This window comes from Herpailurus yagouaroundi, unplaced genomic scaffold (genome assembly GCF_014898765.1).
Source record: "Herpailurus yagouaroundi ecotype Mexico unplaced genomic scaffold, PumYag 141, whole genome shotgun sequence".
Taxonomy (NCBI): Eukaryota; Metazoa; Chordata; class Mammalia; order Carnivora; family Felidae; genus Herpailurus; species Herpailurus yagouaroundi.
In genome coordinates this window covers 44290233-44317544 of record NW_024412396.1, presented here as the reverse complement: position 1 = coordinate 44317544, position 27312 = coordinate 44290233, and the positions used below count along the sequence as shown (strand labels likewise).

The 27312-nt window shown below is 52.4% G+C and overlaps 1 protein-coding gene and 1 non-coding gene across 3 annotated transcripts in view; both read right to left on the bottom strand.

Moving 5' to 3' along the window:
• Positions 1-27312, bottom strand: part of GALNT16 (polypeptide N-acetylgalactosaminyltransferase 16) — a 93284-nt gene that overhangs the window by 10355 nt on the left and 55617 nt on the right. Inside the window, exons 2-13 of one of the 2 annotated variants that reach the window (XM_040477522.1) lie at positions 22645-22802; positions 18805-18903; positions 17791-17858; positions 17024-17089; positions 14797-14918; positions 12451-12538; positions 10618-10702; positions 10225-10328; positions 4535-4661; positions 3171-3263; positions 1462-1545; positions 44-322 (exon numbers count right to left, since the gene is read on the bottom strand). In XM_040477522.1, the coding sequence (XP_040333456.1) occupies positions 172-322; positions 1462-1545; positions 3171-3263; positions 4535-4661; positions 10225-10328; positions 10618-10702; positions 12451-12538; positions 14797-14918; positions 17024-17089; positions 17791-17858; positions 18805-18903; positions 22645-22802 (1245 nt within the window). In that variant the 3' untranslated portion in view covers positions 44-171. Of the gene's footprint in view, positions 1-43; positions 323-1461; positions 1546-3170; positions 3264-4534; positions 4662-10224; positions 10329-10617; positions 10703-12450; positions 12539-14796; positions 14919-17023; positions 17090-17790; positions 17859-18804; positions 18904-22644; positions 22803-27312 lie in introns of those variants that run through there. The other variant, XM_040477521.1, reaches the window with a different exon arrangement.
• TRNAQ-CUG (transfer RNA glutamine (anticodon CUG)) lies at positions 6746-6818 on the bottom strand. Its single transcript has one exon. It is a non-coding gene; the product is annotated as a tRNA-Gln (tRNA).

Sequence of the window (27312 nt, the reverse complement as noted above, 5' to 3'; positions counted from 1 at the left end):
TAAACCGCGAGATCTTGACTGGAGCCAAAGTCGGACCTTAACCGACTGAGCCACCCAGGCGCCCCAGAATCAGTTCATTCTTGACACTTGATTCAGTCCTTGTCATGCTCTGTGTGGGACCCAGGACCCATTATCTGGGGTAATCGCCTTATTCACTGGACTTGGCGACACCTAATACAGCTGTTTTCCAAAAATCAAATCTGCACTCAAAGAACAACAACTTGCCTTTTTCAAGGACATGCAGGCTCTGAGGGGTGGAGTGTTCTGGAAAGCGAAGCAGCATCCTTGGGAGAAAGCTGGCAGTAATGGAATAACCCGTTCCCTAAGGTGACAGTTATATAGAAGGGAGAATGCTAATTTCCAAGTTATTACTATTGAGGCTTATTAACCATGCAATTTATTCAGTTAAAAATATTTATCGAGCTGAGGGTCAGTTTTGTGACAGACACTGTCCTAGGGGCTGGAGCTAAAGCAGTGAACAAGCAGATGCACACCTCTACCCTCATGGAGCTTACTGTCACGTGTAGGGAGGCGACGACAAAATTAACCGGCCACACAGGCACTGGATGGTGATGAGGATGAACTAGGCAGAGGATGCTGGGGGGAGGGGTGGTCTTCAAACAGAGACTGTTCGGGGAGGTGTCCCTCAGAAGGGGACATTGGAGTCAAGACCTGAAGGAGGTGAGGACATGAGCCATATGGATGTAGTTAAGCTGCTGAAAAGGATTTTGCAATGAGAAAAAAGGAATCCTCACTGCCCCACCCCTGCCTTACAGCTTCACCCACAATCTGGGAGCTCAGCTCGTGCATACACACACACACACACACACACACACACACACTCAGATGCCCTAGGGCTCGAGCGGGCACGCCATTTGCATTCTTCCTCCAGTCTATCAGAGCAAACATTTGCCAGTGTTTTGTCAGTCTTTATGGTTGTAGTCTTAATGGATGCATAGTATTTGTTTAGACCCAGGAATTGGGACTCAGTAAACCAATCCCCTATTATTAGCTGTCTCTCGATTTTTCACAGCAGCAGAGAAGCCTACAACCGAACATCTGCTTGTCAATAGTTTTTTTTTTTTTTTTTTTTTTTTTTTTTTTTGCTTTGGTTGTTCTTATTTCCTTAGGATAAACTCCCAGAAGGGAGGGAACAGAGTCGAAGGGGATGCATCTTTATTTCTGTGGCTTTTGCTACGTACTGCAGAGTTGTTTTCCTATGGGGACAAAGCCCATCTCTGGCGCTATGACCCAGTCTGTTAAAAGTTTGGCTCCTACCACATCTCACTTTTAACTCCCAGCGGTGTCCTTCCTCTTCCCCCAGAGCCTTCGTGTGAAGATACACACTGAGAGCTAGAAAGAGCCAGACTGCCCGCGATGAGGAGATCTCAGGGTGTGGGTCTCCCAAGCTAGCTGCTGGCCCCACCCAGGCTGGGTGTACCAGCTGAGGGCTACACTCACGTGAGCTCTGGGTAGACGTTATCCAGGTACCAGCGGAAGGACTTACAGTTCATCTTCTTCCTCTGCTCGATCCGCGTGGCTACACTGAAACAGTAAGAAAGGCTCAGGCCTTGGCAAGGGGGCCCAGGGAGGAAGCCCCAGGAGGCCAGCCCCCTCTGTCCGCCTACCCCCACGCTGGGCAGGACCAGCGGCTGTCCAAGCCTGCCCTCCAGCCATAAATCATTCTGCAACCTGCAAGGTCACTCCAAGTATCCTGGCGATTCCTCATTTCTTTCCTCAAATTCCCACTCACTTTGCAGGATCAGGGCAGCCCACGGAGGGTGCTGCTTTTCCCTGGCTTCTCACTCCTCGACACCTCAGCACTCCCTAGTCCTTTGGGTTTTTTTTTTAAGTTTATTAATGTATTTACTTTGAGAGAGTGCATGAGCAGGGAAGGGGCAGAGAGAGAGAGAAGGAGAGAGAATCCCGGCTCAGAGAGAGAATCTAACAGCTCTGAGCCTGATGCAGGACTCAATCTCATGAACTGTGAGATCATGACCCAAGCCGAGATCAAGAATCAGATGCCTAAGTGACTGAGCCACCAGGTGCCCCCTCCCTAGTCCTTATTTTCACAGAGAGCAGAGCCTCAGTGAACTCCAAGCTTTCCTTTCCTGCATTCCAGTTTTAGCAGAAAGGGTCAAATAAGACAAGCACGCTTTAAACATCTTTGGGGAATTTTGGCAAATAAGAACCCTCCGATGTGCCCATGGATCCACAGTTTGATCTCCCCAGCTTCCTCAGCTTCACAGACCAGAATGGCCACTGACAGATGACCTTCACTGCCTCTCCGAGCCTCGGTTTCTTCCCTGGTAAACTGGGGACATGACTACCTATCTCGGAAAGTTTTCGGAGAATCAAATGAATTAAGAGGGCACAAGAGCCTACCACAGGGTAGTTAGTAAACGTCAGTTCGCCACTAACAGAAATAGTGACACAGCTTTTCTTTTTTAAAGGGCTAGGTATGCGTAAACAGAGGCAAGAAGATTCAGTGATGATTGCTGATGTTTTCAGCCTTCTGACCACAACCTTAAGTAAGAAATAAATACATCTTACACTGTGATCGAGTATTCCCATGTGCAAATACGGCTAAACACACACGCGCATATAACTGAAATAAATTTCGCCGAACAATACTTAGCCTTAACTGCAATCAAGTGCTATTTGCTAGTCTGCTCTGTACTAATCTATAGTGTTCTAGGTCTATCATTTTTTTTTAAATGACTGTCACGACCCACGAAATCGATTTTATAACCAATCTACATTTTGAAAATGCTTAACTAGACGGTAGTCACACGAGTCCAGGACAGGAAAACAGGCTAACGGCGGGGGGTGGCGGCAAAACCCCAAGTGTTTTCCGCAGACAGTCGGGCAGGGCACTAAGTACTCCCACAGATGTCCTTTTTCCTGCAGGCAGCTTGTGAACGGGCAGCTCTTCGTAAGCGAGCCCTCTCTGCTTATTTCTCCCCAAGAGGCTGCATGCTCCTCAAGAACCCAGTCCTATCTCACATTGCATATCCTACCATATCCCCCGACTCCCAAGAGCCCAGTGGGGAGGGGCTCAGTTGCCGAGGAGACAGTGAGTTCTTCCCTGGCGTCCACGGTTTGTGTTTTGCTATGGCTGTGCTAACGTGGGCGGAGGGAGGCAAACGGGGCTGGTCGAGGGGGCCCACCTGCCAAAGGCCTTTCCAATGGCCGAGGGCCGGGCCTCATAGTAATACTGCTTGTATTCATCCATCCACACCTCTGCAGTGCGCTTGGTATTCCTAAAAGGGGAGGAAGGAGCAAAATGAAGTCACCAGGGTGGTCACAGAGTTAGGATCAAGATCAGCTCTGCGCAGCACAGGGTGTTGAGGATCTCAGAAGTGTGCATGAAATAATACTGATGGTATAAATGACTATGTAATCTGTCAACGTCCATCAGCTCGTGTCTGTATGCTCTCTGACACTCCACTTGAGGCATCTGTTCTGCCAAAATACCTACATGGGGGCAAAAGGACATGTACCAAATATTTGTTTAGTAAGACATGGGTGACAACCTAAATGCCCACCAATAGGAGCATAATGACCCCTACTTCTCCAGGATGGAATACGTGCCATGGAAGGATGTCTAGAATTTAGTGTGAGCAGCAGGAAAGCACATTGCAGAAAGAACACACAACTTGACCCTATGTACGTAAAACACAAAGTTGTGGTATGTGTGCTTCCCTCCACCTAAAGTACGTGCATGAAAATGAGTCAAAGGGCCGAAATGAGAGACCAGAAATCTATACCCAGTAGTTACTTCGAGAGAGCCAAGGGGGATAGGAGTCAGACTGGGTAAAAGGGACTTTTGCTTTTTTCTCCACATGTGACGTAAAGAGTAAAAGCACATGTGTGGACAGATATGTATATATAATACCTTGCATTTTACGGTGAACACGTGTTACTTTTATCATTATAGAGACAACGCAAAAAGGGGTGGGGGAGAAGCAAACCGAAATATTAAGCCATTCGGTTAGCTAGACTGGGGAGCCACTGCTACAAACAAGGGAGCACGGGCCTGACAAGCCAAAAAACTGTCCTCAAAGGGGGTGCTCATGACACTCTTCCCCGCCTCCCCTTCCACCTCCTCCAGGAGAGCGGGCGATGGCTGGTCTCTAGGACCTTGCCCACTCCCCCTCAAGACCAAGTACATCCTGGGGCTGGGGACATGGGTGGGCAGATGCTGACCAAGTCAGGGTCAGGACATGGCATCCATGACCAGAACTTGGGGCCCAGTGAGTGGAGGGCAGCTCCCAGGTAGGCATTGGGCCAGTTTTCCAATATACTCCCGGGCAAAGAGAGTCAAGACAAGGGAGGCCTGGCGTCCACACTCGGTTTCATCCTTCCACCCTTGAAAGTACCTGGAATCCCAGAATTGGAGGGAACAGATGGGGAAACTGAGGCCCAGAGAGGTGGGGTGGCTGCCCAGAGTCACAGGAGTAACTGACTGGGCTGGGGTCTAGAAGCCAGGTGTCTTAGCTCCTAGCCTGGTGCCCTTTGCACTGTGACCTACCTGATGTAGGTGAGGGCATTGCCCTCAGGGAAGTTGTAGGGGTGCCGTTTCCTGAAGACGTGGCCCACCCGGCTGCAGGGCACGATCTCCAAGCTCCCACCGCACATCCACACCCTGAAGGAGAGCTCTGCAGGAAATGGCAGCCGTCAGGAGGGAAGAGCCCTTGGCAGGTCCCCACTGAGTGAAGGCGGGGAGGAGCTAGTCTCCCTTGCCTTTGGTGTCTCTTTGAAGGCATGTGCTGGGCTCAGGGTTCCTGGGGCCATGTACATGGGGTATGCCCAACCTTGAACATGTTCCTGACTGCTCGCTCCGTGCATGTACATACCCCCGCCCCCCCAGCACACACACGCCCCTCCACACACACCCCCTCTACCCACACCACACACACACATACCCTCCATATACACCCCTTTGACCCACATTCCCCCCTCCACACACACACTGCAAACACACACCCTCCACACACGTCTCCTCCATACCTACCACACATACACACCCTCCCTACATGCTCCCCATACACACTGCCCGTATCCGAACCCTAGGAGAGGAAAGGTTTTTTGTTTTGTTTTATTTTTTTTGAGACAGAGAGAGAGAGAGAGAGAGAGAGAGACAGAATCCTAAGCAGGCTCCACATTCAGGGCGAAGCCCAACGCAGGGCTCGATCCCATGACCCCGGGATCATGACCCAAGCTGAAATCAAGAGTTGGAGGCTCAATGGACTGAGCCACCCAGGTGCCCAGGTGGGAAAGCTTTGAAGGAACACCAAGACCATGAGCAGAAGGAAAACCGAATCAAATGCAGCATCATTTCCAGCCTCTGACTATAAAGCCCCATGCAGACATTGCTAAGGAAGAATGCATTTCTAGACACAGTCAGAAAGTCAGTCAGTCCTAGACACCCATGAAGCTGGGAAACCCACCACCAATCAGGCCACGGGCCACTCTTTCTGGCCCCGGACCTCCCTCTTGGCGCAGGTGGTCTCCATGCACAGGCTACCACTGGCCCTCTTGAGACACACTTCTGTTTGATAGTGGTTGGGATGCTGAATGAGCTTCTGCCGGTGACTGTGGTTCTTCTTAGTGCTGAGAGATGCAAGAAGGTGGCCATTCAGCTTCCCGGAAGGGAACAGCACAAGCTGCCTGCTCTATTCTCAATTTTTTTTTTTTTAACATTTATTTTAGTTTCAAGAGACGCAGAGAGACAGAGTGTGAATGGGGGAGGGGCAGAGAGAGAGGGAGATACAGAACCGGAAGCAGGCTCCAGGCTCTGAGCTGTCAGCACAGAGCCTGACGCGGGGCTTGAACCCACCAACAGTGAGATCATGACCTGAGCTGAAGTCGGACGCTTAACCGACTGAGCCACTGAGGCGCCCCTGCCTACTCTACTCTACACTCAACAGTCGTCACTTCTGGCAAGGACCCATCTTGGCAGCTTGCTGGACCTCACATCATCTCTTCTGATTGCTCTTTCATATTAACCCTGCAGGGGGGCACCCTGTGACATTAAAACACCTCTTTCCTGTCCCAGAAAATACATAATCCTCTTTTGTTTGTTTGTTTTTAATTGAAAAAAAGGAAGACCGTTTTCTCATGAGCTCTAGCCTTGGTCCATCTCCCACTCCCCAGCTGGCCATACAGACACTGGTCCCTGGCCAGGTCTGGGGGTTCTCACCTGGCACAGATGGTCAGGGCCCAAGCCCCCTCGCTGCGACTAACACCCAGCTCTGGCTAGACTGTGTGCAGCAGGCAGCTTCCAGACACAGGCCAGGGGCGAGGACTGGACATGTGGCATATCCGGACCCATGCTCATGGTTGGGTATGCTAATGGGCTTCCTAGGTAGGCCTGCAGACTGCCGGGCTTGTGTCCCTTCTCCCAGGATGAGCTTTGCAACTGGTTCAACAACTGAGATTTAGAACTAGGGGCAGACCTGGGGGACAGAGGAGCTACTTTCTAGTTCCATTTCTGCCAGACTAGCTTGGTTATGCTAGTTAAGTCACTTCATCCCACCAGGCCATACTGTCCATGCCGTTATTGTCATTATCCACAATGGCAGTAACGAACAGTAAGCATCACCCATTTACTGAGCACTTGCTATGTGCCATGCCAGGTCTAATTCTCACAGCAAGCAGATGAAGCTAGTATTATTATCCCCATGGGCTTTTTGTTTGTTTTATTTTTGTAAATTTATTTATTCTTTTTAAGTAGGCTCCATACCCAACGTGGGGCTTGAACTCACGACCCTGAGATCCAGAGTCACATGCTCTACCAACTGAGCCATCCAGGCACCCCTATCCTCATGTTCCTAATCAGGACTGGGAAGTTCAAACATCTTAACCTCTCCAAGATCACCCAAACACTCTGCTGCAGAATTACAATGTCAAGTTCACATTTTGTCCAGCAAGCTGCACTGTTTGAACCAGATTCTTTCGTTCATTCAGTAAAATTTTATCGGGCACCTGTTCATTATGTGTTGTATGCTGTTCTAGAATCCTTACACTGACGGGTAGGAGACAGGGACTCACTAAAATAAGAAAGAAAACGACAAGTAGACCAGAAAATGGATAAAATACGTAGTCTATCTGGCGGTAGTAAGTACAATGGAGACAAAGGAAGCAGGTGGGGCTGAAGAAGGGGGAGCTGTTGGGGGGGGGGGGCTACAGTTTTAATTAGACTGACTGGGAAGTTATCACTCAGAAGGGGACATTTGAGCTAAGTCCTGAAGGAGGTGAGGAAGCCAGTCGTGTGACTTTTATAGGGGACAAGCATTCCAGGCAGAGGGACCAGCAAGGGAAAAGAAGTAGAGGCTAGAGTAGGCGGCAAGTCCCAGGCATGGCAAGTTGCAGGTGGTGGCAAAGAGGCCTGGTGGGGCTAGCTGCTGGAGTGGAGTGAGGCCGGGTGAGAGAGGCAGGAGATGTGGGCAGAGCTGGTAGTGTGCTGTGGGGGAAGGACCCAAGGCACGAGGACTTTGGGTTTTGCTGTCAGTGTTGAGGGAGTCCTTGCAGGGTCACCAGGAGAGGAGCAGGGGACTGGCTTGATGGGACTGTCTTTTAAAAGGATCTCTAGGTGGCTCATTCGGTTGGGAGACTGACTTTGGCTCAGGTCATGACCTCGCGGTCCGTGAGTTCGAGCCCCGCATCGGGCTCTGTGCTGAGAGCTCAGAGCCTGGAGCCTGTTTCAGATTCTGTGTCTCCCTCTCTCTCTGACCTTCCCTCATTCATGCTCTGTCTCTCTCTGTGTCTAAAATGAATAAACGTTAAAAAAAATAAATAAAAAAAATAAAAGGATCTCTAACTGAGAATACACTGAGGGTTGATGGGGGGTGGGAGGGAGGGAGAGTGGGTGATGGGCATTGAGGAGGGCACCTGTTGGGATGAGCACTGGGTGTTGTATGGAAACCAGTTTGACAATAAATTTCATATTAAAAAAAAAAGAAAAAATAATGAAAGGCTCTCTGATGGGAATCCCAAGGTTTTCATGTTTGTCGCCTGCCCTTACGGTGGCCTCTGGGCTCTGAGTTTGGCTCTCTGAGGGGACGCGGGAATGAGTCTCAGTTTGGACATTTCCCTTCCTTCAACAAAGGAATAAAACGAAAGGCCCAAACCCACCAGTGGCAGGCCTCTCCTGGCTCAAAACTGCTCCCAGCAGCTGAACATCTGAGCACCATGGCTAGCCTAGAAATTTCTTTGAATTTCTTCTAAGAAACAAAACCCTTCCCAGAAACACTCTGTGGTTCACCTTTCAAGTTCCCCAACCACTGAGCCCTTGCCTCAGGCAGAGTTTGAAGTTAGCTATTTGATCAGTCACTTGTTTCTCTGTCAATCACCAGCCTTAAAAAAAAAGAAAAAAAAGACAAAAGAAAAAGGCTCCTGGATGCAGAAGAGACCATTAGTTTCCTAGTCCTCAGAGTCTTTGCAGGAAACTGGCTTTGCCAAAGCTCCCAGGAACACACAGGAGGCCACTTGAGCCAAAAACATGTGCAAAGGAGGTCAGAACGGAAGGGTCAACGCACCCTAGTTCCCAGAATTTACTCCTCTAAAGGCCTGTCTGGAAACGGTTTCCAAGAGTAAGTTACAAAGGGGAGAACATTCCACGCCTGTTTCCACTCCAGTTGGTTTTGAGTTGGGATCAGGCCTGTTGTAAGCCCCGCTGCTCATCCGTGTCCTGACCAGGGAGAGCGAAGAAAGACTCCCTCCTCACCTCTCAGAAACCCAGCATTTGCTTTGATCACACCTCACATTTAAAGGGCTCTGGTAGAGGCACTCCATACCCCCGTCAGACGTGGAGCATCCTGACTAAAATCTGGAAGGTGGCGTCCACCTCAGTTTTCCCACCTGGCAAATGGGTGCAATACCACCAGCCAGTATTTACTTTGCAAGAAACCTGGGCAGGATGAAGAAGGAAACAGAGGGCTCTGCAAAGGACTGGGTCACCACGGGAGCAAGAACTGGAAACCCCCGAGCACTCACTCCCCATCCTTCACCCCACTCCCTGCCGCGTGGGCCGCACCACCAGGCTCCCATCTTGTGGGCTGGCAGGGTCGGTCAGAGCGAGGAGAGGGGAGAGTGAGGGTGGGTGTTCATCCCCCCACACCCTCTACCTCGGTGCTGTGGGCTGGCTACAGGTGCCCAAGACCACAGCTCCTGTCAGAGGGCACTCCCTCCCTGACTTTCAGACCTAGGGTGGCTACACTTCATAGCAGCCACCAGCCCAGCCCAGTACTGTCCCTGCGGCTGTCTGTATCTTGCCTGTGCTGTGTGAACTGACTTTTTAGTAACCCCCCTTGAATTACCCATGTTGGGTGTTCCATCTGTACCGGGCCTTTATCTAACTGAACCTCACGGGTGACCCTGGGGGTTTGCTGGGCTCCTGCCTTTCCTGCTGGAGCGAGAGGGCTCCCATGGCCCCAAAAGTAATGATAATGGCTGCCAGCACCATGCCATACATTTTTTTAATCTTTTTTTTTTTTTTTTTTACATTTCTTTATTTTTGAGAGAGACAGAGTACGCGTGGGGGAGGGGCAGAGAGAGAAGGAGACACAGAATCCGAAGCAGGCTCCAGCCTCTGAGCTGTCAGCACCGAGCCCGACGCGGGGCTCGAACCCACGGACCGTGAGATCATGACCTGAGCCAAAGTCGGTCACTCAACCGACTGAGCCACCCAGGCGCCCCCACACCAAACATTTTTAACTCATCTCTCATTTAGTATTCATACCGGCCTCTTGAGGAAAGAGACTTAGGGAGGCTTTAACTTGTCCAGGGCCAAACAGCTCACAGGTAGTAGGGCCAGTATTTGTACCCAGGCCATCTGACCCCATTACTTACATTTGACCACCAAAGTCCACTCTGCCCCCGCCTGGCTCTTCTGGAAGAGAAGCTGCCGCGTGTTTAAGCTGCAGTCCAGGCTACAAGTCTGTATGTTCTTTCACACACGTCTAGCCATGCGGCCACAGTCTCCCCCTGAATCCACCTAAATCTCTCTGGCTGCTAGTTGTGTGGCTCTGGACAAATTACTTAACCTCTCTCTCAGTTTCTTTATCAGTAAAATGGAGATAAAATAGTACTGACCTCAGATTGTTGTGAGGTTGTGAGGATGAAACACATTAATACATGTTTAGAACAGGGCCTTGTGCATAGAAAGTGCTCGAGCGGGTTATCTATTGTTATTTTTGCTATTGTTATTTTCCAACTTACCAAAATTCTCTCCCCCCCAGATGTCCATCTGGGCATCATACTTTCCCAAATGGTTAAACCAGGACTTGTCGATCACGAAGATTCCCCCAGCTATGACGGGCGTCCTAGGAGCAAGGAGAGGAGAGAGGCAACGCATGAGCTGGAGAAGCTGGAAGCCCTTCTAGATGGTTCCAGAACCCCGGGCCACTTGCCCCGCAATCACCTGCTTGCAGAGTCACAGGGGCAGGATATCTGGCCAGCTCCCTGGCCTCTGTCCTCTCTGACCCAGAACCGAGTCAGCACTTAGATCATGCACCCGCAGGAGCACCAGCAACTAAACGGCCCCCCAGCAGCCTCCCAGGCCCTCAACCCAGGGAAGGATGGAGTCTCTGCAGAGCCCAAAGCTGCACTGACCTTATGGGCTTGGTGGGGTCGGTCCTGGCAATCTTCTGCTCAAGAGGGATCTGCTCCCACTTGAAATGCAGGCTCCAGTCAAATCCTAAGGGACAGAGCAGGGTGAGGACAGAGCTCTGGGCAGAGCCCGCTGGCGGTGGCTGCTCCCTTGCTCTGCCAGCCCTTGGTGTCTCCCTTGATCAGAGCCCAGCTCATAGAGGGCCTTGGGCAATTCATGCAGTCGTTCCTTCACTCAGAATGAGACAGGCCCCTGTCCTCATTGAGTTTGAATCTACTGGGAAAGACAGAGACTACAAAGATAAATCAATAAAAGGATAATCTGCTAGTCGAAGGGGGAAAGTGCTAAAAAGAAAAGTAAAAAAAAAAAAAAAAAAAAAAAAGAAAGGTTATCTATGCTATTCTAGTAAGGGTAGTCAGGAAAGACTCCCTAATGAGGTCACATTTGACCTGAACAAAGGACTGATTCATGGAGATATCTGGGGAAAGGGAATTCTAGCTGGGGGAACAGCAAATGCAAAGGCCCTGAGGTGATTTTCCTAAAGGAGAAATGCCTGGCTCCCTTCAGACTTCCACTCAACTCCCAAGATCTAAGGAACTGCTGTATCCATTTTTTTGGAACTCTGGGCCCCAAATAGGAAAACCACTCTACCCACTAGCTCCTAGCAACAGATTGTCTAGTGCCGCCTGTCCGATAGAACTTTCTGCAATGATGGTCATGTTCTGAATCTGCACTGTTTAATATGGTAAGCCGTCGCCACACGTGGTTACCGAGCTCTGGAAATGTGGCTAGTGCAACTTAGGAAGTAAATTTGAATTTTACCTAACTTTAATTAATTTAAGTTTAGGTAGCCAAATATGGCTATTCTATTGAACAGCACCGCTCTGAAGTCTAGACCAGAGCTGTCCAAAGGAAATAAGATGCAAGCCAGAAATGCAAGCCACATACGTAATTTAAATTTTTCTAGTAGCCATATTCAAAAGTAAGAACATATGAAATTGATTTGGATAATATATTTAGTGCAATATATCCAATGTTTTCATTTCAACATGTAATCAATATACAAAATCACTGAGGATATATTAAAATAATGTTTTAATGTTTATTTATTTTTGAGAGAGAGAGAGACAGACAGACAGCAAGGAGAGAAGGGGCAGAGAAAGAGGGAGACAGAATCTGAAGCAGGCTCCAGGCTCCAAGCTGTCAGCACAGAGCCCTATGTGGGGCTCGAACCCATGAACCGTGAGATCATGACCTGGGCGGGAGTTGGATCAGTCATTTAATGGACTGAGCCACCCAGGCGCCCCGTGAGGAGATGTTTTACATTCTTTCGTACTAAGACTTTGAAACTTGGTGTGTATTTTACACTTACAGCACATCTCAATTCAGACTGGTCACATTTGAAGAGCTCAATAGCCAAATGGAGCTAATAGCTACCGTATTAGACAGCCCGTGTCCACACCACCTCCAGCTATACGTATTAGAAGTCATGCAAGGTTGAGGACTCCCCTCCCCGCCCAAGACACTGTCATAATCATGCCTTCTGCCAGGACCTGTGGCTATGGTCCCAGGGCTGGCAGCATTGGGGAAGGATGTGTCAGTGTTTGCAGGGAGAGAAAGACAAAAGACTAGCTTGGAGCTATCACTGACTGTGCCAGAGGGCTTTGTCCCCAACCTCGGGGCTCTACACTATCCCTTTCCATTTTCTGGAGGTAAGGGGGTGGAGTGAGATGCTCCTGCACACCAGGAGGAAGAGCACCAAACCCAGGGCTTTAGGTTGCCCTCACCTGCCTCTTTCAAGCCTGCGGCTCCTCCCCCCAGGGGGCCAGACCCACCTCCGCGAAGATCCGCAGATGCAGCGAGGTAGGCAAAATTGTCCAGACTGATGACATCAATGATGGGGCTCACCACGCGGGTGTGGTCCTAGGCAAGGAACGAGAGATGGCGTGAGGCCTGGGACTCCGCGAAGAAAGGCCCAGCCGCCTGCTCTTCAAGGCGTGGGGCACCCAGCCCTTCCTGCAGGACATGTCAGGTTCCTGGAAGCCTGTCCTGCAGCACCACATCCAGGCTCCCGGAAGGTCCCACCTGGGTTCCCTGGGCACAGTGCTCTCCCAGCCTCTTCTTCTCACACCAGGTTGAGCCCTGCTGGGATCTCACCTCCTCAATGAAGCCCTGCCTGATTGCTGCAGGCTGGAGATTTCTTCCTCTGTTGAGCCGTTTTCACAATTACAGTCCAGACAATTCCTGGGGCACTGAGCCACTGACGTGGCTCTTCTGTTGCTGGTTTGAACTGTGGTTCTATTAACTGTCATCCACCTCTGTACACGTTTGTGTTGAGTCTTCCCAATCGGACCACCAGCAGCTTGAGGGCAGGGACTCCGCGGTCCTTGTGCAACCTGGGTGTCACTCTCTTATGCCACATCCACTTCAAGGATCCCATCATCCCCCAAGACACAAATCCACCTCCATTGGTGGGTAATGTTAATTTTATCCAAGTTTTTTTTTTTGGGGGGGGTGGGTAATGGTGTTGGTGGATCATGTCATATACCCTGTGCAAAACTATCAGCTGCCATCAGCCTTCTCTTCTCTCTCCCTCCGTGGAGGGACACAGAACAGAGCCTCTTCTCTCCACGCATTCTGCGTGGACCCTCAAAATCCTCTTGTCCGCAACTTGGAACCCAGCTCTGCCCCTCAGTTCACATCCCATCTCAGGACCACAAAAGCCTGGGAGACGGCGGAGCAGGGGAGACCACTCATGGTTTCTCACAGAGCCCTGCAGGGGCCTCGCCGTCTCCTTTTTAGAGACCTTTTTGTCCTGAGATCTAATTCCCATTTTTATAACAATTTGATTAGCCATAATTGACATGTGATAAAATTCACCATTTTAAAGTATACAATTTGGTGGCTTATAGTATATTCACAGCATTGTGCACCCACCGCCCCTATCTAATTCCAGAACATTTTCATCACCCCGACAAGAGCCCCTGTACCTGTTAGCGGTCACTTCCCAACCGCCTCTCCCCGCCCTGACAACCGCTAATCTTTCTATTTCTGTGGCTTTGTTTCATTCTAGACACTTCGTATCAGTGGAATCATATAATACATGGCCTTTTGTGACCTGCTTCCCTCACTTAGGGAAATGTTTTTATCCTTATTGTGGCATGTATCAGGACTTCATTCTTTTTTATGGCTAATATCTATTGTATGGGTGCCTCACATTTGTTTGCCCATTCATCAGTTGGCAGACTTTGGGCTGTTTCCACAGTTTGGCTACTCTGAATAATACTGCTCTGAACACTCCTGTACAAGTTTTTGTGTGGAGTATGTTTTCATCTCTCTTGGGTATACACCCAGCAGCTGCAAGGGTCACGTGGTAACTCCATGTTTAAACTTTTGAGGAACTGCCAGACTGTTTTCCAAAGTGGCTGCACCATTCTACATCCTCACCAGCAATGAGTGAAAAGGCTCCTACTTCTCCACATCCTTGCCAGCACTTGTTACTGTCCATCTTTGGTTACAGCCATCCTGTACGTATCAAGTGGTATCTGACTGGGGTTTTGACTTGCATTTCCCTCAAGTCTTAATAATGTTGAGCATCTTTTCTTTTCTTTTCTTTTTAGCATCTTCTCATGTGCTTGTTGGCCATTTGCATCTGCCTTGAAGAAATGTCCATTCAAATCTTTTGCCCATTTTTAAGTTGGGTGGTCTTTTTATGGTTGATCTGTAATCACCTCATCCTATCCTCCATTTCTCCTACCCTTGCCCTTCTAGCATAAAACTGGCATGTAGTAAGGGCCCCCTTCCCTCATCTCTCCTTGAGGACACCATCCCCCTCTCCTTCCTTCTCAGGCTTCCCAGCCTTGACCCGAAAATACCCCCTGCCCCAGCACAGGACCCACCTCCCCCAGGAGGAAAACAACACCATTCGGAATAGGAGCTTTATAGCTCACCCAAGCTCTCATCCAAATGAATTCTCACAACAACCTCGTGAGACAAATATTACAATTACCCCCATTTTCAGAGGAGAAAGCTCCATAGCATGGAGTCACTCCGGAGGGGGCAGACCCTTTAGGCCCGTACTCTGCCTGTCCAACTTCAAAGACTATTCACATGTCCTCATGCCAAGAACATGGCAGGCACGTCCCAAGGGACAGAGATCCTGTAGGGACAGACAGACTCACCTCTTTAACCCGTTGCAGCATAGGCTGTAGCCACTCGGTATTCACTTCACAGTGGCTGTCCAGAAAGGTGAGGACAGCAGCTGTGGCCACATCTGCCCCACGGACTCGGGACCGGATCAGCCCTGCAATGGGAATGGACAGGGATTGGTAACTGGGACTGGGCCGATTTGCTTTCCCCCCGTCCCTCAAAAGTCTCAGGGCTCTGCACCCTTCAGGGGTCAAGGCTTCCTCTGAGTTACTGTGATTGAGGTTTACTTTGTATTTGTTTATTTCCTTCCTCACTCTCCTTTCTCTCATCTACCTGTCAACCATCGTTACTCAAGGTCATTCTCTGAGCACCCTCGATGTCTCAGACACTGTTTGGGACTCTGGGAACACAATGATACAGTCAGTTCAGTAAAGGCCAAGTGCAATAAAGTGCGTTTGAGTATCCAAAGAAAAACCAGAAACCAAAACCCTTTCCCCCCTAACCCGAGGGACCTCAGGGCAGTCCCCTTCAGTTGCACCATCATGTGTGACATGGCTAGAATCTTCTAGACTAAGACAGGCCAGAGTTGCTGTGGCAGCCCCTTCATTCACCTTAAGCATGTTATTTAACCTCCCTGAGCCTTGGTTGTCTTATCTAGAAGTTTCAGACAAATTGATCCCTGCCCGTCTGGAAGAGTGCTTGGTGCCTAGGATGCCTACACATGCTAGATTCTGCTCTGCTTCTATCCCGCCCCCGACAGTCTTGCCAATGGTTCACCAACTGTCAGAGAGTGGCCTTACTTCTGGCAGCTCCCTGGCCAGGGCTGGGGACTGACCTGGTCAGGAGAGAAAGGGCCCGGCTGGTCCTGCCGACAGAGCAGCCACTGGTGCCCTGTGAGCTGTGAAGACGGAAGGGCCTTACTCTAAGAGCTCCGATTGGAGAGGTTTCCCTGGCCACACCTCTGCCCTGTACTCTGCCCCTGTCCGTCTGATTATCCATAATATGTGCAAATATCCATCTGTCCCTTCCTTCCATCCCACAGGAAGCTAGAAAGCGCTTAATCAAAAGTTGACACCTGTGTTGGGCAAATCCCTCAGGAAACAATATATTCCTAGGCCTAAAGGTACCTACAGCCCTGTGCTTGCTAGAAGTCTCTCTCTGGCCTCTTCCACGCCAGTTAGAAGGTCTCCTTAGACTGACAGTTCTTTCTTAATCACACCTCTCACCTCTCTCTCTCTAACCTTTAGTGGCTCCCTCCTACCTGCCTTATCAAGTCCAAATGCCTTTCTCTGGCTTCCAAGGTCCTCTGCCATCTATCCTCACCCCACCACTTCCCCTGCTGACCAGGCCCAGATTCTCCCTGGCAGGGAGGAGGTAAGGGAGGTTAAGGGTGGGGTCCCTCCTCCAGGTTGGAATTCTGGTTCCTCTACCCATTACCCTGGGCGCATTCCTAAACCTCCTTAAGCCCCATTTTCTTATGTGCAAAACAATGGGCTGTTATGCGGAGTGAAGGCGAGAACGTGAGAACGCAGGCAGGCAACATGGTTGTCTGCTGCGGGGAGGACTCAGGAAAAGGGCTGTTAGTATCCCATGTGTACCTGTGCCAGACCAACGTCGGTGCCTGCAGTGTCCTCGAGCCCGGACTCCCCTGCCCGGTCCCGCTCCCCTGTCTCACAACGTCCTCACCCAGTCAAGGCCCACTCCCCGGTCCCTCCCCTGTCCTGCGGGCTCCATTCTACCCCCACATAATCATGGCCAGCCTGTCCCTGCGGTAGATTCTGACTCCTTGGCCTTACAATAAGCTCTCCAAGGGCAGGGACCACATTTTATACTTCAGAAGAAGTATAAAGTGCCTCCTAGAGTGCCATGTACAATCCTGTGCTGTGGACGATGCTCCAAAACTCTTCTTGATTGGAAATGAGGTTACATCTGCTTGATAGTGCCCTTTGATTTTCTCAAAGCATTTCCACATGGCCTATCCCATTTAATCCTTACAGCAGCCATGCAAGGCAGAAAGGGTACAATTATTGACTCCATTTCTCAGAAGAGACAACCGAGGCAGCCAGAAGTAGGGCAACTCGCCTACAGTCATGCCGTGGCTGTGGAAAGAAGCGTCTTTCCACAGACCTTGCTCCTGGCCACCCAGAATGCGGCAGGCGCATGCTGGCTTACCGTGACATGGCTCCAAAAGGGAGTGGGGAGGGGCGGAGGTCTAGACCAAAACAGGTCTGCGATGACACCTCGGGTTCAAGAACTTACCTTCCCGCCGATCGTTGCGTAGGCACTTGACCTTGGGGATCCTGGTCAGGAGCAGACAGTCTTCAGCTGAAGGTGAGGAAAAGGAAGCAAGCTCATTCAGACAGGGGCATCAGGCCCTAAGGGGTTCGGTCGCCCCTGGAACTGCCCAGAAGGTGTCCCATGGCGAGCCCAGGGAAGGGGCTGGGGCTGGAGAGGCACGCAGGAGCACAGTCATCTCTAATGGCCAAAGGATCGCCCTGTGCCCCACTCCCAGGCCAGACGGAGGAATGCCTGTACTAATGGGATTGCCCCCAGGGGGCGCCAGAGAGCACTAGTAGGGCGCAAGGCCAACACCAGCATAGCCACACTGAAGGGACAATCCTCAGCATATGGCAGTTGTAATAACAAAGGATGCTATACTGGTGTTGTTTCAGTTGTTAAAAAGGTCATCTCTGGGGTGTCCCATCCAAAAACACCACCACTCTGGGATGCCTGGCTGGCTCAGTTGGAAGAGCGTAGACCCTTCCTCTCGGGGTGGTGAGTTTGAGCCCCACTTTGGGTGTAGAGATGACTTAAATAAATAAACACAGAACAAAACAAAACAGCACTCTTTCCCCTCCTTTGGCACCTGGGAGCAGAGTCAGGGAGGGCACCCAGAAAAGACTGAAGGTCTGGTCGGCGGCAGAGGTCTGCCTGTGAGGTCCAGGATGACCTCCGGAGAGTTGGCCTCCACATTCTGGGGGAAGGAGGGTTTGGAGGGATGCGAAAAACAGAAAGTGGAAACTTACGATCTGAACTGAAGTCATCCACTAAAATGATCTCCTGGATCAGGCCGGCTGGAGTTCGGTTCAGGACACTAGAAAGATGGGGACAGAGGATCCTGGATTCAGGGGCCACCTTCCATTTACCTCTCTTTGCCACAGAGCTCCCCCACCACCCAGCTCAGGGGCCAGCACACTGGCCACCGGCAGCTGCTTGCAAACCTTCTGGGCCCTGAGCAGCGGCTGAGGAACAATGTGTTCTCCGGGCTTTTCCGGAGACCCGGCCGCCCCTGCACCTGCGGGACCTGTGCCGGACAGTTGATGGTAACTGCTCCAGTGTAGACAGGACCTGTAGCTGCCCTGGCTGCTTAGGCTTAACAAGCCCTGCCCGGGGGCAATACACAGCTGGACCCCGAACTGCCTGCCTAGAGTCTCCTGCCTAGAGTCTGCCTGCCTAGAGTCTCCTGGCCCGATGGGTTAGCAGGGATGTTCCCAGGGAAGCCCTTTCCCGCTTTCCTTCCCACCGTCCTTCTTCTTCCTCCACTCCCTGGTAAAAGAAACCCATGCTTCCTTAATCCCTGGAATACCACTGGGCATTCCTTTCCACATCCTGTTCTCATTAAAGAAATGGGGTGAGTAGGAGTTGTACTGGACCACAGGACCAAGTTTAGGAGGACAGAGGAGCACCTCCCTCTGAATCGTTGACAGACACCTACTGGCCTGCCACTCATCCACCTGAGGCTTCATGTCCATCCCTGCCTCCCTCGGCCCCTGACCCTAGAATTTTTGCCCTTGTCCTGGGGACCTGACATTGTGTTTGTGCATCCCGATATCAGTTGGATTTCTGGGGTCTCCCAGCCCCAGCCTCTCAGAAGGATTGGACTCCCCCTCCCAGTGGCCGCGGTCTTCATGCTGCCTGGCCCAGCACCTTGTCCCAGTGTGCCCTCCTGCCCCCGTGCCCCCCTGCCAGGGGCTTGGCAGCGCTCCCTGAGGCCTCGGGGAGCAGCACTACTGAGATGAGGGTCCCAAGGGGTGGATTACCTCTTCACCGTGCGCAGGAGGGTGGAGCGGGCCTCATTGTGGAAGGTGATGATGACGCTGGTGGCTGGCAGGTCAGCGGAGTAGGCCACAGAGGGGCAACTGAGAATGGAGCACAGACGTCAGAGGGCACTGTGAGAGCCTCCTCAGGGCAGGCTTGAGGCTTCTCTCTGTCCAGCCTGCTGCCCCCTGGAATACCACTGCGGGATTGGGAAGGCCAGCCAAAACCAGGGTGCGAGCCTGCCCCTCCACGGAGTGCTCCTCCGTGCCCACGCAGCCCACCCTGGAGCCATAGGTTGGGGCACCTTCCCAGGCCCGGTCACCTTTGCCAAAGACCTAGGAGTGAAGCGTTTATGAGGGCTCTGGCCCACCATGTGCAGGCACTGTTCTGGGCCCCAGCCTGGGGCCAGCAGACAGAACTCCCCGCCCGATAGAGACAGAGACATGGGGGACAGGAGGGAACAGCCTCTGTTTTGTGCCTGGCACCTGTCGCTTCTTTCTCCTGGCTCATGACATTTGTGGGATCTGGAGAGGAATCACCCCCATTCTGCCCGCATGTGACTCCCGCTACTTACTGCCCAATACTGACAGCAGGCCGGTGACACCCGGCCGGGGAGCAGCCTCCCTCCTCCCGAGCCCTGGACCTCTGGAGCAAACAGAAGCCTCTGAGAAGACACCATAAGCAGCTCCTGCCACCCCGCTCCCTCCCCACACAGCTCTGGGCTCGCCTTCTCCCACATTTTTAGGCATTGGCTTCCCCCTCCTCAGGAAAAGGAATTAAAACAATCCATTCCTGCCAGCCTTCAGCCCTGTTGCTACTGCGAATGCTTTTCTTCGTGTTCCTGGGGCCGGCGGGAAGGCAGTTGGTTTTCATGGCAATCTTCTTCTTTATTACAATTGCTCTCTGACTATTTCGGCAGTGACTGTTTTTTTATTCCAGCATTCATTCCACTGACAGCAGCTTATAGTCGAATTCCCAGGCCCATTTCCTGCCCTGCCGGAGCGGACTGGGTCAGGCAGGCAGGAGTTCCACCAGCCTGGGACCCCCCCGGGAGGAATCCTGTGAGGCTTTAAAATAATTCTCCTTGAGAAGCAATGCGGGGAGTAGGAGGGGTGGAGGGGTAGGGAGACTCACCCCTGCCCCCCTGAGAAGCCAGACTTTCCAAGTGCAACCTCCCAGAGGCATGTGGATTTGGGGTTGGGGGTGGGCTTGGCCTGCTGAGCTGGGGAGTGTTGGAAGAAGTAGCCACCTCCCGGGTGCCCAGCTTAGCCCACCCCCACCCCCCCCCCCCCCCCGCCCCCCCGCCCGCCCGCCCGGCACTGACCTCTAGGGGGCCAGGTCTCTCACTGTGAACACTAACTATCCTGTGCCCAGGAAGCAGAGACCCTGGATAGTGATGCCCATTCTTCACCTGAAAGTGGCCAACCTCCCCGTACCCCATCTGGGGGGGTGAACTTGACCCCCTCCCGACCCACCCCCTCCAACCCTCTCCACTCTGCATTTCTCTGGGATTTATAACTATGAGGATGGGGATTAATCTGGCTCCCAGGAGCCAAGAGCTTCTGAAGAGGTTTGTTCCATGCCTACGTTTTGAGTTTGGGGCTGGTGGGGTTTTCTTTGTGATGCTAGTAGGTCTGCCCTGCCTGGTCTCTCTGCTCCCCTTGAGGGAGATCGAGGCTGGGCTAGGAACTAGCCTGACGGTTTGGAGTCCAGTCGAAGCTGCCGTCTGGAGGGCCAGGAGAAGAGCTTGGCTCACCCCAGTGCGCGAAAGCCAGCACCTTGGCTGCTCCCCCTACACACGCGTGCGCTCATATGCACACACACCCAATCCACCTTGGGCTTCTGGGAGGGCGGGCAGCAGCCCTGGGGCAGGAGGGGAGGCTGACCTCACCAATCCACCCCTGCCTTGGATTTGAAGAGTCTCATTTTAAAACACGCGTCGTCCCAAGAGGAACTCCTCCTTTAAGTTCTTCCGTGAACACCTGAGAAGGTGGGGGTTGGGGGCTTGGTGGGAGGGAGGACAGAGGTGATCCAGGCTAACCCTGGGTCAGTTCAGAGATTCGGGTCTGCAGAACCTCTAGGCCTTGGCCACGGCCAGGGCTGCCAAGGAAGGTCTCCAAGTGGAGCCGTGTGGACATGGCCTCGTAGACCCCACAGTGCAGGTAGACTCTGCACCAGGACCAAGAAAGAGCTTCTGAGACCTGAGCTGGCCCCTGGACCTGGGTGGGGGTCTCCCCAAGTAGCAGGATTATTGTCCTATTTGGCAGCGTGAGTTTCTGGAGGCTGGCAGCACTGGGATTCCAGGACAGGGAGGACAGTTTGGGTCCCGCCCCCCAACTCAACATCCATCTCACTCTGACAGGCTGCAAGCCCACTGGATTTCAGGCGCATCTCCATGACCGACAAGGAAGGTGCTAGAAGCCTGTCCCCTTCTGCACCCTTACTTCATACACCTTTTGTGCTGTGGAGCAGCCGCTTCAGAAGGAAAAGCAACATTGGTCCGCGTCATCCTCACCTACCCTCAAATCAGGACCAGGCCGGCCCTAGGTACACAGCTAGGTCCAGCCCAGCCCATGATGGTCACTTAAAACTGCAGGCCCGTGAGTGGTCAGCTCCACCAGGCCCTTGCTGACCTGTCTGCATGGAGTACAGAGGAAGCCCCCAAACCAGCCTGGGTTGGCAAGGAGCCTTGCCCGGAGGAGAGGACACTGAGGGGAGTCGTGAAGGTGCAGGTGGTGGGGGCGGGGGTTCCGGTGGAGGAAACAGAGTGTGCATAGATAGGGAGAGGGGCAGGAGGGTATCAGACTGCAGGAGCGTTAAGTGCTAGGGGGAAAAGGAGCAGAGGCTCGGGGTCAGCAGGGGTGGCTTGCACTTCGGGCGGAGGGGCTCAGACTGTTCCCATAGGTGAGGGCAGGAAGAGGGCGCTGGAGGTGGTGACTATAATCTAGACAGGACACGTCAAAGACCTGAACCAAGGAGGGGGGCTTGATGACTTCCCCAAGGTCGGTCACTCACACCAGGTGGAATCAGAGCGAGAATCATCATGGAAGGCGTCCTTGGTCTGCTCTGGGGCCTCTCCCACTTACCATACTGACAGAACCAAGAGCAAGGCTGGGAAGCTTTTCTGGGAAATGCTTCCACTGCTGTGGAAGCCGAGGCAGCAGGGCGGGCAGAGGAGAAGGGAAGGGATGTTGATGGGGCAGTGCACAGAACTGCACTGTTTGCACAGTGTGGGCACGGTTGGTGGCACCTCTCCACCTCAGGCACCACCAGCAGGCTCGGCCACCCCCTCAGTCCTCCCTGCGGCCCCCAGGCAGGTCCCTCTCACTGGGACGCTGGACTGAGGTGCTGAAGGGCTTCCCCGGCCCCAGCTGAGTTTCCTTGGCCTTCTCAGGCCCTCAGGAGGTCAGTGAAACAGAAGAGTCAGGGAAACAACTGAGGGTGAGGGTTTGAGTGTCTCAGTAACTAGACTGGGTTTCTGAGTCTCCTGAGTGTCTGAGGGAATCTTTCACATTCCTTTTTTTTTTTTTTTTTTAAATGCGTATTTATTTTTGCGAGAGAGAGACACAGAGTGCGAGCGGGGGAGGGGGAGAGAGAGGAGACACAGAATCTGAAGCAGGCTCCAGGCTCTGAGCTGTCAGCACAGAGCCTGATGTGGGGCTTGAACTCATGAGCCATGAGATCATGACCTGAGCTGAAGTGGGGCACTTAACTGACTGAACCACCCAGGCGCCCAAAATCTTTCTCATTTCTCAAATCCATGTGACCAAAAGGAAGCAAGCTAAGTGGTGTTGGCCCTTCCCTCCACCTTTCTTTCTCCATTGGCACAATGGAGGCCTTACCTGTAATGGCGGGTGTCCCGGATGGGCCGGTCGGGGCTCAGTTTGTCACTCTCTAGCTGGTTGAAGGCATGCTGCCTGTAAGGGTCCTCTCCAGCCTTCAGCTGTTTGGCTGCCAGGTACGCCTTCTCATCAAAGCCTCTGGAGGGTGTTCCTGTCACCTGAGACAAAGGTCAGCATCAGAGAGGTCCCGGGCAGGAGTAAAAAGCAGCCACTGTGTGCAAAGTACTTACTACTAGGCAGGAGCTAACTGCGTTGCCTCATTTGTGCCTTATCCCAACTCTGTGAGCAGGAGATGGTTATTTCCCCCATTGTACAGATAAGGAAACTGAGGCTCAAGAAGTTAAAAAACGGTACCCTCATGTGTACAGGGAGCATACGGGAACTCTCTGTACTTTTTGCTCAATTTTGTGTACCTACAACTGCTCTAGGAAGAAAAAGAAATCAATTTTTTTTTTTCTAAACCCAAGGTCAGTGTTAGTAAATCACAGGTTCTGGATTCAAACTGGTTGTTCTGACCCTGAAGGTCATTCTCTGGACCAGTGCTCTTTGGGGGATTTGGAGAAGGCGACTCCCAAGATGAGGGGTCCTGAGGGGACCACCAAACAAGCTGGAGGTTGTCAAGCAGCCTGCGGCCTCCTATGGATGAACTTGGGCCTGACACCGGCTCGGCATGTAGGAAGTGCCTAATCGGTGAAACGCCCAGAGCTCGGACAAGCTGCTGCACAGAGAACTACCCGTGAGGACAAGCAGGCCCCTCCAGGCTCGTGCCAGAGCTGCTAGAAGGCAAACGCAGACAATGATGCATATTCTCGGGGACTTGTGCGGTGCTGCTGGAGTAGCCCTGTGTCAGAGCTGCTGGCTCACAGGTGCTAAGAGCTGGGGAGTGATGGATGACAGATGCCATGGCCCAGCCTCTCTCCTCTTAGCCACACCCCACTCTGTGGTCCCAAAGTCCCCCCACGAAAGACCTGGGGGAAGGACACATCTGAGATGAATGGATAGATAGATGGATCCTGACATCTCATTATTTGAACCAAGCTGCTGGCCGGATGTTTCCCAGCGTGCTTTGAAATATCACCAACCGTGAGGCATCCCAACTACAACCCTTCTGCCTGACTGGCAGCCTGGGTGGGAGCTGTGGGCCCCCAGAGGCAGCAGGAAGCTGGGTGAGGATCGCCCATACATAGACCCTCTGCATGAGGACCCCGTCACAGGTCTAGCTCTAGAGGGATGGTCCCCGGAAGGCGGCCGGACCTGGGGAAGAGGAGAGCGAGGTGTTGGGTGATTCTGGAGCACATCCACAGTGGCCCAGGGCCTCCGTGTCCCCCTGGGAGCCTAGCCCCCAGCCTCATGACACAGGAGCGCAGAAGGCTCCAGGAGTATCTCCATCAAAGCTGCCGCCCTGTAGGGTTCCAGCCTCCAGCTGCATCCTGTCCTGGGAGCCAGTCCCTGAGCCCCCTAAGGGCAGAGCCAGTGAGGGAGGTTTCCTCGTGTCCACTGGGCCCAGCCCCACGTTACGCACACATGCTCAGGATGGTGACCACAGCTGCGCCACTGCGGTATTCGGAGTTGGCGCCATGCCAGGGACTGGACAGATGTGGCACAGCCCCCCTGGACTGGAAATCCATTTCAGGAAAGACGGAAGGAGGGAGGGAGAGGGCAGGGGAGACTGTTCTGACTTGAGTCTTGGATTGCTAGAAGGATGTGCAACTTTGAGAGTGAACAGAAGAGGTGCTCTGGGTCCTTCCCACCTGAGAGAAGGTGGGGTGCTAACTCTGCCTCCCCCCCACTCGTCCCCCGCATCCCTCCCACCACAGGTCAGAAAAATGGCAAGCAGCCTCCAGTTGATGGCTGAGGCAAAATAAAAGAAGAAGTGCAGAAAGCTCCCGAAGGGAGAGGATGCCGCTTTATTATCCTGCAAGTCAACTGTGGGAAATAACCGTGTTTATTTATTTAGGACTTCTGGCCACTCTGCGGGCTCAGGAAACCTCTGAGCCCTCATCCCACACTCACCCATCGCCCAGTAAACATTGATTAAGAGTGGCCCATCTACCAGGCACTGGGACACCCCTCTGCAAGTTCCAAGGCCCATCTGATCATTCATTCATTTAAGAACGCTTGAATTCACTCACTCCTTCATCCAGCCACCCATTCATTGAGCAGAGCGCCACTGAGCACTCCCGTGTGCCAGAAGGAAGAGGTGCTTCCCCCACCCCCAGCCAGCTGCCTTCCTGCCTTAAAGGGCTTAGTCCCTTCAGGGCCTCAAAACTAAGCTAGACACCCTCAAAGATGTCCAGAAATGCCTGTTGCTCCCTCAGCAGATCCATAGCCTCTGCTGCTCCAACTGTCCTCCATGGTTAGACCCTTCACTTGTGAGCCACCTTGTGAAGAGGGGTGCCGTGGAAACACAGTTCCTGCTCCCTCCCAGAGGTCTTAGCTCTGCTTTCACGTTGACCCAGCATCACTGGGGCTGGGAGCTGAAACATTAGTTGGCTCTGAGTCAGCCGAAGTGGAGGAGACACTGAGGAAGGGTAGGACGTGACCTCTGCGGGGCTTTAGTTTGCTCTATCCAGCGCCTCCCTGGCCTTACCCGGCAGGCACCACCCAGAACTCTTCTACCTGGTATCTAACCCCCTGTTTACACGCCCACACCCACAGCTCATTTCCTGTGGCCCTGTTCTTTGATCTTGAGACTTGCAGACCTTTGAATGTCCCATGGGTACCTCTAACCCAACACCTCAAAACAAATTCCTCACTGATCACCAAAGCTGCTGCTTCTCTTGCGTTGCCTTTTGCAGAGGGGGCAGGGCGAACCCCCTGGTCCTCCAGGCAACACATCCAGGGGTCATCCCCGATGTGCCCCTCCCCTGGATGCTCCACAGCCTGACTGAGACCCCTGCCCTGCGCATCCACAGTGGTGTCCTATGGGCATACCGCTAGTGCTAAATCAACAAATATTTCCTGAAAGTCTAGTACGTGCAGACACTGTGGAAGAGGCTGGGAAGATAGAAATCAACAAAAAGCAGTATGGACCCCAGAAAAGAAATCTAGGAGTCCAGATCACCCCTCCTTGCTCCCCACCCCATGCCAGACATGGCCATGGAAGATCATGAAGAGATATCCCCACCCTCAATCAGATCACGGGTAGCTGGAGCATGGGCCAAGGAACTTCATCCCATCCCAAGCCTAGCTGGAACAGTCCAGAGATGGCGCATGCATCATGGATTGGTGACCAGTGAACGCTATTCCCCTTCTCCCCTCTTCTAAAGGGGAAGTGTGCAGCTGTTCTCCTGTTTTCCCACCCACACTGCTTACTAAGCACGTTGGCGAGGGGTAAATGCATCCTTTGGCTCTAGGCTTCAGGACTATGAGGAGCTATATCTGGACCAGCCCGAGAGACCCAAGATCCTGGGCTTGGAGCCAGTTGGAGCCTCTGGATGGGAGGCGTACTGCTGCCCTTTCTGGAGGGGACTAAGGCACTTGGAGCTGTTTGTGCATTCCTGCATCACGTGACACTGATGTCCGTGCTTTCCTCTCTTTCCTTTCCACTAGATGGTGAGCTCCCCGCCTTTGGGCTCCCAGCACCTGGCATGTGGTAGGTACTGAGTGGATGTCTGCTGAATAAAGGAACGAATGAATGAGCAAAGGAATGAATACCTAAATATTGTCCCTGTCTCAAGTATAATCAACAGGGGAGAAAAACACAGAGAACAAATGGGATTCCTTGACGCATCCTGTGACCTCCAGTGGCTTTCGCTCTCCCCCCAGGCACAGTGGCCCAGGACGCTCCGTGAGTGGGGGCCCAGTTAACACCGGACTCGGGTTCTGCCGTTGCTGCCTCCCGGACTCTGTTCTGGTCACACTAGCCTCATGTTCTTTGAGCCTGCCGGCACCCTTCCCCTCAGCCCTTCCGTTCCTTCTGGAAGGCTCTTCCAGGTCTCTGCGTGGCTCCCTCCTTCACCCTTCTGCAGGACTCTGCTCAAACTTTGCTTCTCCGGTGAGCCTTCCCCAACCACTACCTGTGACCTCAGCCCCACGCTCACACTCCCTAACCTCCCTCCTTGTTCTATATTTCCTTATGGCACTTAGTGTCATCTGGTGTTCTACGTGTGTATTCTGTTTATTTTATCTTCTTGACGGCTTCTCCCCACAAGAATAGAAGCTTCACAAGGGCAGGGGCCATCTGTTTTGTTTAGTGCTGGACCCCAAAGCCCAGAACAGTGCCTGTGTGAAGGTAGGCTTCAAGATCAATGGCTAATGAATGCATGAGCAATGAGCTGTCATGACCTCACTCGTCCCCCTTCCCCCTCCCACACACATGTACTTGGCTAACACATTACTTGGAGCTGAGATGGACCAAAGTGGGTGGCAGGGTAGTTTCTGCTTGCCTTGGGGATTTCCTTCCCACTCCTATCTCCTGGCTGAGCTGTTAATCACTGTCCTCCTGCCCCACCAACACCTCAATCTCCACCACGGGGATGGGCACAAGGCCCAGGCGAGTGCACTCCCGGACACAAGGATGGATGAAGGAATTGTCACTCGACTCAATCTGGGCCAATCAGAATCCATCCTGGAACTTTTTTTTTTTAAGTTTATTTATTTATTTAGAGAGGAAAAAAATGTACACACGCACACACATGCAAGTGCAGGGGAGGGGCAGAGAGAGAG